Here is a 10,641-nt window from a genome sequence, read left to right as displayed (position 1 = left end):
CTTTGTTTACAGTGTGAGAGAGTTCAACATACAAATCCTCTGAAACGCCCAAGGAGCCTTCCAGCAAAACCAGCGGAGACAAGGCTAGACATCCCAAATATTTCTCCTTAAGTAAAAACAAACAACAAAAAAAGCAGGAAATTAAACCCCAGACCTTCCTTGGTAAGCACCGAAAACTACGAAGCAGGCTTCTTTCAAAGGTCTTTATAGCTCACCTCTGAGCTCTGGCGACAGACGCCTGGTGAGTTATCTCAATATAAACACCATCGGAGCCAAATGCCGCTCCGATGTGAGACCTCAGCTGGGCGTCCCGGTCTCATGCAAGGGACAAGGGTGGACAAAAAGGGACCCCTTTGACCAGAGCCTCCTGCACAGCAATGGCCTGCATGTGGGCAGAGCAAAAGAGTTTGGGGAGGCATTTCCCCCTCAGCTTCCCCTTGTTTCCACCCGGGTAGCTCGGTGGCAGGGTGACCCTGCACACCCCGTCCGCCGGCACAGCTCGGCACGGCTCGGGCTCAATGGGGAGGAAAAGGGCTGTCAAAGGTGGGAGCGAGGCTTTGGCTCTAAGCGACTTCTCCAGTGAAAAAAGAAAGAAAACGGCATTGCAATTAGCAATTTGGAGGGCAGACAGCAGTGCATTAAGTCCTGCGGCAAGGGGCTGACATCAGCCTGAGTGGGTGGAAAACCGAGACAGCACGGACAATGGTGCTGCTCTGCTTCCTTTTGAGCACATTGTCAAAGAAAAAAGGAAAAAGAAAACTGAAATCATTACTGCTGGGGGGAAAAAAAAAAGAAAAAAAAAAACAATCTCTGGAGGAACATACAGGAGATGCTCAGAAAAATACCGAGCGTGACCTTTCAGTCGGGTGTTCCCTCCCAAGCAGGGGAGGCCGTTCAGCCCCAAAGACGAGGGGCTGCTGCCACCTCCCGGCGCTCCCGGCCGCAGGGGCTCCGGCAGCCGCCGGGCAGCGGAGTGGAGCGGAGCCGGGCACCGGCCGCCCCGCCGGGACGTGCCGCGGAGCGGCCCCGCTGGTGCCAGGCGGCCAGGGAGGGAAAGCATCAGCCCGCCGAGGAAGGACCAAGATGCAAGGCCAGCGCCGTTTGTTTGAAAGAAAGTAGGAATGGTTGGATGTAAAAATCCCTTGGTACGGCATCTCTCAGCGCAGCATTTAAGGCAAGGAAATAAAACTGTATGCGTGCAAATATTATGTCAGCTATGCAAAGTTTTGTGTGCGCTGAAATACATGTATGTTCAGATAACTATAACTTTACTACACTGATGTCTTTAAAGACAGAGCAGAGACTCAATTAAGCTGCGTGCCTTTTCCCCGGACAGGAGGCTAGTGAAATGATCGACCACCTATGAAATGTTCACAGAGAAAGCACTGCAAGCAAAGCATGGAAATTCCCTTTTTCCCAACAGGGACCCGACTGCCAGCTGGGTCGTTGGTTCCCCTGGGATGTACCAGTCCACCCCACACAATGGCACGCTGTCCGTCAGCCCTGCAAGAGGCCGCGTGCTGAACCTACCCCACACAGGGCCTCCTTACCTCTGGACCCTCACACAGACCAAGTAACCATCCCAAAATAGCTCCAGCAAGCTATGGCAGCGCATCTGGAAGCAAGGAGTGCTTTAAGGAGAAGAGTCCCTGCACCAGTCTCCCCAGGGCCTTGCAGATCAGCCTCTGCCTATACCCCAGGGGTAGTTGTGTCTCTCCCCTGACCCCAAAGCAGCTGATTGACATGTACTAGCCCGTGGCCCTTGGACGTCCTCATTACTGCCACTGCAGTTTAGGTAGATCACCTCTTTGCACGCTGTGGGTTGAGAGCAGGGAATGGGCGCAGCAGGAAGCGCTGCTCCTGTGTGTCAGGATCTCAAAGAGCTCCTGTGCTAAAGCCCCCATCATTTCCTTGCCTGGCCAAGGAGATACATCTATAGCTGTGTGCTCCGCAGCATGCTGGAGGTGGCAGTCACCCTGCCAGGTATGACATACGTGGCTGACGGCTCTCCCAGCGGCCCTGAGCTGTGTGTCCCCCACCCTGCCCCCTCCCTCGGTGGCACCCCCCAATTTACAGCTCCCCCAGCACAGCAGTGGTGGTGGCAGTGCCCGCTGGCACCCTATCCCCACAGCAGTCTGGGCAAATGTGGGCTGTGAAAGGGCAAGCTGGGCAGGACGTCAGGCAGAGCCACGGGGCGATGTGCGGCGGCTGGCAGGGATTTCCCCAGCAGCGCCGGGTTTTGCGGAGTCCCTGCCCAGCTGTCAGCACCTCTGCTGAGGCAGGGCAGCTCCTCCAGGCTGAGCCCACTCTTCCCAAGCAGAAGGACTATTTGCTGAAGAGTTCAGGGCCCTCATGGTTTGTGGTAGGTCTCTGCAAGACAGCTGGAGGATGGCCTCTGAGGCGGGGACAAATCTCCCGAGTTCTGGTTGAGTTACATCACTCCATCATCTTGCCACAGCCTCTCCGACTGAGATTTCTTTTTTACCCCGCTTGTGCTGCACTTTAAGATATGCCACAAACATCTGCGCCATGTCCCAACCTCACATTTTTCCATTAAAGTGCCAGTTAATTCCAAGCTAAGCGCCAGCCACGTAACCCAAGCTAGGAGAGGACTGCCCCGGCTCCAGCCCTGCTGCGTGGGCTGTGTACGGGCTGTACCCAACTGCGCTTCCCCTGGGAAAAACCTCGCCGCTGGATCAGGAGCTGGGAAACGAGGGACTCGGCAGTTACCCGCTCTTCTCACACTAGCTGGTGGTTTTCCAAGTCAGTCCTGATAAGAGGTCACACTGGAGGGACAAAGTCCAGGTTGGAGAGGGGGGCAGAGCCCACGTCATCGCAGTCTCCTCTGGCTGTCTCTCCCAAATCTACGTGCCTGACACAGCAGCGATAAACTGCAGAGGTGTGGGCAGTGTGTCAGTGTTATGCGCTTTTGAGAGAATACTGGGGTTTTTTGGATGTGTTTGGAGCCCTTTTTGTTGCCAATGGAGGCAGTTACTGCTTTTTTTAACCTCAGATCGTAGAGATCTGTGTGGCAGAGCCCAAATCTTGATGACGATGCCAAGGAGATGAGGGGGTATAGTGGTTGCATGTAACAGAATTTGCTTTAAAGAAAAAAAAAAGGGGAAAATGCTCATAAAATTTCAGACTACTCCCGATCTTTATGTAACGCTGGCTAACTTGCAAATCAATCAGAAACCAAGAAATGCCAGAGTTGTGCAACCCTCGTTGGGCCCATGTGCCTGCTTGCCTTGTGCCCTGGGTTTCGGTCTCTCTGGGGAGATGCTGAAACATGGGGCGGGGGGGCAAAGGCAGCCCTTTGGTGTGCCAGAGCGCAGGAAAGGCAGCCGCCCTGTGGGGACACGGCTTTGCCGGGAAACCCTTCCCTCTCTCCCGGGCTGTCCTTCTGCCAGAAGCCAGGGGACAAAAGTCCAAAACTAATGGATAAACCAGGGGCGAGAGGGGGGAAAGCAGCATCTGTCGACTGCCCGAGCCTTTCCAGAGAAGGCTGTGTGAACTCTGTGTGCCTTCTCCTGAAAAAATGAGGAGCGTCCTCCTTATCCCCCCTGCCAAGAGGGGTGACATGGGGAGACCCCTGGCCTGAGATGCTCAGGGACAGCTTCCCGGCTGCAGGCCTGCAGGTCGGATCCTGCCAGCTCTTGCTCCCAGCTTTTTCTTGGAGGAACCGGGATCCTGGCAGAGGTGACGTACCCTGCCCAAGCAGCGCGATGCCGAGGAGGGGAGGGGGCAGGTACAGCACCAGGAGCTGCTGCTGTCCCCCACATCACTGCCACCATCACTGGGTGATTGGGGGCTGTGGGAGGAGGGGGAATTGCTTGGAATAGGATGCATGCCCCTGGACCTCATCAGACCTCAGGACCCTTTAACAATTTCTCTGGAGAGGAAGCTAAAGTCATTTCTGCTTTGCTGTAGGCAAGGAAAGTTAGCACTCTGAGTGGAGATGGACAGCAGGTAATAAAAACACAGAGCAATAAGGATGAACAGATGAACAGAAATCCCTGGTTACAGGCCACCCAACACCAAACTGCCCGGACGCTGGAAGGTGCCATCAGTGCCCGGGGGGCAGGGTCCTCCGCTGCCTTTCCCTCTGTGATAAAATCATCGGCTGAGTTTCTAACCAAAAAAACTTTCAAGAAGTTTGTTAATCCTTGAAGAGTGTTAGCAACACCTTATTAACAGGTGAATTTGTGTAGAAAGCTGTGGTGAAGAAACCCTCTTGAAACCATAAGCTTTGAATGATGAGACTCTCTTTAAAGGAAAATTAATCTCAGCAAAGGGAAACAATATTTTTTGCAGAGCCAAGTGCACAGAAGAGGAGGAGGAGTATCCCAGCCAACATGACTAGGGAGACTGCAGGGTGAAAAACGTGAAATATTTTGAGTGACGCATCAACACTAGTAAGCAGGGAGGCGTTATTGTCCGTGCTCAAGCTCTTTTGCAGGCGGACAAACCCCTCGGGGCTGGGGGTCTCTGGGCCTGGGGATGGGCAGGGGAGCCTTCGGCAGCACGTCCCCCCTCCTGCATAAAACACCGCCTCCGCCAGCCGCCCAGCGTGTCCGTGCACAGAGGCTTTTATCGGCCACTCATGTTTTTAATCGGCTGATGGATTGCAAAGGGCTTTAAAATCAGCCTTTCTCAGAGCAGCAAGACAGTCAAGGTCTGGTGTCCCCAGGATTTACCCCAAAAGCGAGGGGCTGCACGGGTCCTTTGGCACCCGCTGCATTGCAGCACCAGAGCCGCTGCAAGAGCTGCTGCCCCCTCTGCACAGCTCCCGGCTTGCCCCAAACCTGCCCTGATTTCCTATCATCAAAACTTTCACTTTCTGCCATCCAGATGGAAAAAAGGGCCCAAAAATGGTTCAATTGTCATTTCATGGGACAGACAGACATACACACTGCTCAAACACCTGCAGGTAATGTCTGCACACAGATCCCGCTCAAAATATGTTTCCCTGTTTTTATGTCTCTGAGAGGTTTGAATGGGGGCTAAATGTTTGGGACTGGGTTTTGGGTTTTTTTCCTCCTGGTTTTGCTAAGCTTGTGTCAGGAAGGAGTGAGATGTCAGCACGCGGCAGGGAGGCTCCGAGGCTCTGGCGGGGAGATGCCTCCGAGGGGATGCGGAGATGCCTCCGAGGGGAAAGGAGCAGAGGCCGGGGGGCCGTTAGCACCAGGCAAAGCAGCGAGAGGCGGGTTCTGTTAAAATGCCCTTTCCCTGCCAGTAGTAATGGCTCCCTCCTGGTACGAAATTGCCCTTTCCCCAAACACGCTCATTCACACCTTTCCCCTGGAGATGAAAATGCAACAGGCTGCACATTTTTTGGTAGAAAGCTTCGGGATTGCCTAATAATTAATCTCAGTAGAAAATAGGTTTAAAATATTGTCAGACGCCGAGGGGATTCCTTGCTTTCTAATTACCAGACAGTAATCTCCCTGCTTTCCCTCTCGCCCCTGCTTCTGCAGCACTTCCCCCCCTCCTGCAGCCTTGCCCCTCTCCCTGGCTCTCCCCCGGCCGCCCTGTTCCCGGCGGGCTCTGCCACAGGTGCTGCGATGTTGGTCCCAGTAACGCTTCCAGCACCCCTGGCCTCAGGGGTTCAGGCAGGGGACAGGGCTGAGCCTTGGGGCACACTCACTTTCTCCGGGGAAGGGGCAATGCCCTTGCTCCTGACTCCCAGCCCTCCCTGTGTTTTGGCCTAGATGTGGCAGAAGAGCTTTTTCATTTTAAATAGGCCCAGAGCTTCCGTGTTTATGGCTTATATTAACATTTAAACCCACACCATGAGAAAAAAAACCCTGCGTGTATTTTCTCTCTTTTTCACAGCTAATCTGCAGGCAAGGGGAAGAGGTTGGTGGGCTCGTCTTTTTGGCAGAGCAAACACTCTTTCTCCAGCTGTCCTCACCTCCCAATGAGGGCATGGACTTGTGCTCTTTCCTGGGAAGAATGTGCTTGTTTTGTTGTCGCCCTGCCTTGTTTTATAGGCGTGATCCAGGACCCCCCCGAGACATTCCGATTGAGACAAACTTGTGTCTGCTCCTGGAGAAGAAGTGACCTTCTCTAGTTAGGAGCCAAGGTGGACCTCAGAAGCTCCACCTCACGTTGCAGGTCTTGGATGTGAAGATCTCTACCAAGAGGAGAAGCACTTGGTGTCCAAACTGATTTTACCTATGGGGTTAACTATGGGGATGTGGGGTTATCAGTGACGCTATGCTTTTCCTAAACACCCCAGATTTTCAGGAGTGTGGCTTAGCAGCGAGGGGGAGGCTCTCTTCGCTCTGCCCTCTGCTTCGGGAGGGATCTTCGTCCTTAAGCTGTCTCCTCATGATGCGCCCGGAACGGTTTCAGTTGTGGAATTGAAACAGAGCTCAGTGATGCAGCGTTTCCTTACCAGTTGGATGCCAACTGCCATCAGAGGTGACTGTGGCCCGTCGGACCTGCCTATCAGCCTCTCTGTTCACTGCCTAGATCACGATGCTTTTCTCTTTGCTCTCTGCCAGGACCATAAACTTCCACATGGAAAGCTATTTGAGTCAAGCACGAGTGCTGAAACCTTCAGTCTTAAGCGCTCACACCTATGCAGGCCTGGAAGCCATCGACTTCATGCATGGCAATTGCAGGGAGAGCTAGTACTTATGCCCTATCCGCCCTGCCATCAAACAGCTTTAACCATTCCTTTCAGATTAAATCCCTCACATCGTATCATGCAAATGAGGCCTGCATTGCCGTCTTTACTGACGCGAGGAACTGAAGAAATGCTGTGGTGGTTGGGCTGTTGAATTTTGTTCTTTTTTTGATCCTTTTGTTTTGCTTGCATGAAGGATAGCAGGAACATGAAAGAAAGGGCAAGTCATCATCACAAAATGCACTTCCAGCGGCGGAAAGCGTGTCCTCCAAGTGGTGTTAGGCATGGCACTAACCTTTCAACTTCAAAAGCCTTAGAAAGGAACAAATGAAACCCCCAAAGCCAATTGCGTGTTTCCTATATCTCTTTATTGACCGCCACTGACCGTGTTCTCAGGTTGAGTGCCAGATACCAGTGGAAGAGGTGGAGCTACCCTAGAATTACAGTGAGAGCAAGGGAGACGGTGTGTTACGCACAGGCTGGGGAGAGCTGGCTGGGGATGTGAAGCCTCTGCACAACGGTGAGCCCCCCTCTCTCCCCCGAGGGCCTACTAAGACAGTGGAAAGACGTGCTTGTCCTCGTGTCAGTCGTCCCTACGGGAAACGACAGGGTAGTGGTGTGAACAGATACACTAAACACTTTGCTGAAAAAAAATATATGTTGCAACCCCCAAAGGCAAGACGTTATTATTTCTCCTGTGGTTGCAAGGAACATTCATCGCATGTACGCGGGATCTCAGGTGTGGGGCTTGGCTCTGCTGCTTTTTTTTAAGAGTAACCAGTTTAACTCTACATGGGGTAGAGTAAGTCTGCAGGGCTTTTCCCCTGCTCCAAGCCTCGCCTCAAGACGTGGTGCACCAGGAGCCAGTGTTACTTATGCACTCCCTCCTACCTGATGGTGGGTATGGACTACAGCAGTGGACGAAGACCCTTTCAGCAAGTACAACGGCGTGGCAGTACGCGCCATCCATGCCATCCCCACAGCACAGCTCGCAGTTTTAAGCTTCAAAGTCCACCAGCCGCTCACCCAGCCCCTCGTCCCATCCAGGTGAAAGGGGGAAAAAAAAAAGAAACAAAGGGGGAGGGGGGAACCAACAAAATAAACCTCTCTAGATATTCACTGATATCTATGCAATGGCTCTGGGAATGAGACCTGCAGACGGTGGCAGCCTGCGTACCGCAGCGGCAGGCGGGCTTAGGAGGAAGGCGCGGAGGTGGGCTTCTCCTCCCGGGACACGGGGATGGGCCTCTCAGTGTGGCTGGCGTCCATGTTGGAGGGGACCTTGGGGCCCGAGAAGGTCAGCATGCCGTCGTTGGACAGGGAGCAAGTGATGGCAGCCTGGTCCACGTTGGCGGGCAGGCGGTACCGGCGGTGAAATTCGCGGGAGATGTAGCCGTGGTCATCCTGAGAGGCAGTGGGGAAAGGGGGGAAGGCCCGTCAGAATCCCTCCGGCACCACGCCGCACCTCCCTCTGCCTGACCCCGCGGCGCCGTCGGAGGGGCGTCCACATTCGCCCTGGCTTATCGTGACACTGTATTGCCAGTATCGCCGGGCGCATCTCTGCTTTTTACTCTATTTTACAGGTTTGTAAGGGCAGGTGTCCCCCCGTGATGCCCCTGAAGCTGCAAGAGCTGAGCAGAGCAGCAGGGTGTGGTTGTGGCCATATTATAGGTTGGGATCTGATTTGGACGGGGGCCCTGCCGCGGCCTCCGATTTCAAAGGATGCTTGGAGAGAAAGTCTGGGGTTCTGCAAAGGTAAAAGCAATGTGCGTGTGTGTGCCCATGTATTTCCTTACTAGGCAGCAACGCTGTGTCAGCCAAAGTATGCAGTCCTAGCCCCCTTTTTTTTGGCCAAAAGAAGGAGAAATGCAATTTTTTTTTTAAGTCAGCCGTGAAAATGGCTGCTCTCTTCCTCTGGAAAAAATAACTATATTAAAAAATACATACTGTTTCCAGGCTAGAGCTTTGTCTAGGCAAAAAAGTGTATGAGAAGAATTAAACCCCTGCTGGTATAATTCACTTTTCGACCCCCACAGATATTTCCATGACATACGTGTTAAAAGTTTCCAAGCCTGAGGCACTCGGTTGTTTTTCTTTTGTTTTGTTTGCTCTTGCTTTTCTCTCTCAGATCAGCATATAAAAACTCTGTTTTCACTAACGATTCTGGCTTATGAAAACTCAGCCATGCTTCGGCAGCACCAGATGATGTTCTTTGTCTGGACCAGTGTTATTAGTGAACAATGGACATCGTCATCTGACGGTTATGGAAGATGATGATTGAAAATAAACAAAAGAGGAGTGGATTAGCTTGTTATTGTCAGATATCAGGTTGGGGCTCTGTGGGAATGGGCTATGCCAATAATGACAATCAATAAATAACTCCTTCTTCTGATATGTTCTTTTTTTTCGTTCAGCTGAGGACCGTTGGAAAGAAAGAAAAAGGAGCTTGACTCCCCAGTTGCTCCACCATCACCGTCACTTCCACTTACCTGTCTTTCACTGTGCTTGCCATGGATTTCCACAAAGTCATCGATAATCTTCACATTCAGGTCTTCGGGAGAGAAGTGTTTTACATCCAGCATGATTGTAAACTTGTCCCGGTCAGACCTCACCTGAAACGAACGTTGTTAGACAGTAAGACCCAAGCTCAAAGCGCGGAGGCAGTGCCAGCATCGCGGCAGCTTAAAAGCCAGAGAAGGGATGGTCTGGTGGCAGCACGGTTTCTCCTTCTGTGACTATGGGCCTCAGCGGGGGTCTTCTTCCCATTGCAGGGACCCAGGGACCCTGGGAGGCTGCAGTAGGCGTCTGCGCCATTGCTACTGCTCTGGGGAGAGGCGTCACTTCTTGCCGCTATTCTTGTGCCGGGGACCACTTTGCACTCAGGGATCTGCCAGACGCACCGGGCATTCGTGCTTAGCAGTGAGAGGGGATGGAAACCGGTATAACATTCTCTGATAGCACGCGTTTCGTCTTTTCAGCAATTTATAGTTTCTTTGTGGTCTTAGCTCTGGGAGGAAGCCAGTAAGAGAGGGCTAGAGAAAGCACCGGTCCCTGAGCTGCAGACCACAGCCCCCATGGCTACGTGCTCCTCCTACACGCTGCCTTCAGAGAATTGCTCCTGCGTCCTCCAGCATAGGCTTGCAAAACCACCGAGATCCTGAGGCGGAGGAGGGGGCCAGAGGAAGCTCCCGCTCGCCGGGGTCCTCTCCCATGTCGAGCTGCCCTCACGGGCGCTTATTCTGGGAACAGCCTAGCTCTTCCCTCGCCATACGGCCAGCAGGCACGAGGGCAGCAAGGGCAGCCTTTTACGTGTCAGAAACAACCTTCAGGAGTCAAAATGGTTTCTGTTTCTCAAAGGGAAGCCTTCTCCCCAGCGAGGGTTTCCCTCCGTGCCCAAGAAGGGGTGGGCGGGCTGTGCTTGGCGGTGGGCCGGAGATCCTCCTCGCCCCCTCACACCCCAGCGCAGGGCTACAGCCGCCGGCCCCCACCAGCGAGCCACAGGTGGGGAGGAGCAGGCGGAGGCGTAAGGAGGGAGGGGAAGGAAAAGGAGAGGAAGCCAAAGGGTCCTTACCTCTGAAATGCCCGACTCCAGCACGCTGCGGAAGAGGGACTGCCTGTAGTAGGGGCTGATAGTGGAAGAGAACAAAGGCAGGAGATCATACTCGAGGAGACCCTCTCCAAAAAACTGGTCAAACAAACGGCTTGGAATGAAGGGTCCCAGAGCACGCTTGAACCAGGGGTGCTGAATGGTAATGTCCATGCTTGCTGCTGCTGCAACCTGTGGCTGCAAGGAGAGAGCGGTGGGGGCAGTGCAGCTGCTGGGGAGATAGCGATGCCTTGGCTGGACTGCGCAGTGCAGCCCCAGGGAAGCTCCCCCTATATATACCAGTCTCGCAGAATGAAGGCATTAGCAGGATTTCTCTGGAAAGACATGATCTCATGATGGAGGCAACATGGTCAGCAGAAACGCGGAGACTGACCTGGAAATGACAGTCTGGTTGGAATTG

The 10,641-nt window shown here is 53.4% G+C and overlaps 1 protein-coding gene across 1 annotated transcript; it reads right to left on the bottom strand.

Moving 5' to 3' along the window:
* Positions 1–7,718: 7,718 nt before the first annotated feature.
* On the bottom strand, positions 7,719–10,394 carry CRYAA (crystallin alpha A). Its single transcript, XM_075176265.1, has 3 exons — positions 10,206–10,394; positions 9,124–9,246; positions 7,719–8,038 (listed from the first exon to the last, which is right to left on the bottom strand). Exons 1-3 carry the CDS (start codon positions 10,392–10,394, stop codon positions 7,829–7,831), a joined length of 522 nt encoding a protein of 173 aa, XP_075032366.1. The 3' UTR covers positions 7,719–7,828.
* Positions 10,395–10,641: the final 247 nt, after the last annotated feature.

The sequence above is a fragment of the Calonectris borealis genome, chromosome 1 (genome assembly GCF_964195595.1).
Source record: "Calonectris borealis chromosome 1, bCalBor7.hap1.2, whole genome shotgun sequence".
Classification (NCBI taxonomy): Eukaryota; Metazoa; Chordata; class Aves; order Procellariiformes; family Procellariidae; genus Calonectris; species Calonectris borealis.
Note: the sequence above shows the minus strand (reverse complement) of the source record. Positions and strands in the feature narration are given on the sequence as shown.

Coding starts and splice junctions, on each gene's coding strand:
- CRYAA (XM_075176265.1), bottom strand. CDS start 10,394: ATGGACATTACCATTCAGCACCCCTGGTTCAAGCGTGCTCTGGGACCC. Junction 9,247..10,205: donor TGGAGTCGGGCATTTCAGAG/GTAAGGACCCTT, acceptor CGTTCGTTTCAG/GTGAGGTCTGACCGGGACAA. Junction 8,039..9,123: donor GCAAGCACAGTGAAAGACAG/GTAAGTGGAAGT, acceptor ACTGCCTCTCAG/GATGACCACGGCTACATCTC.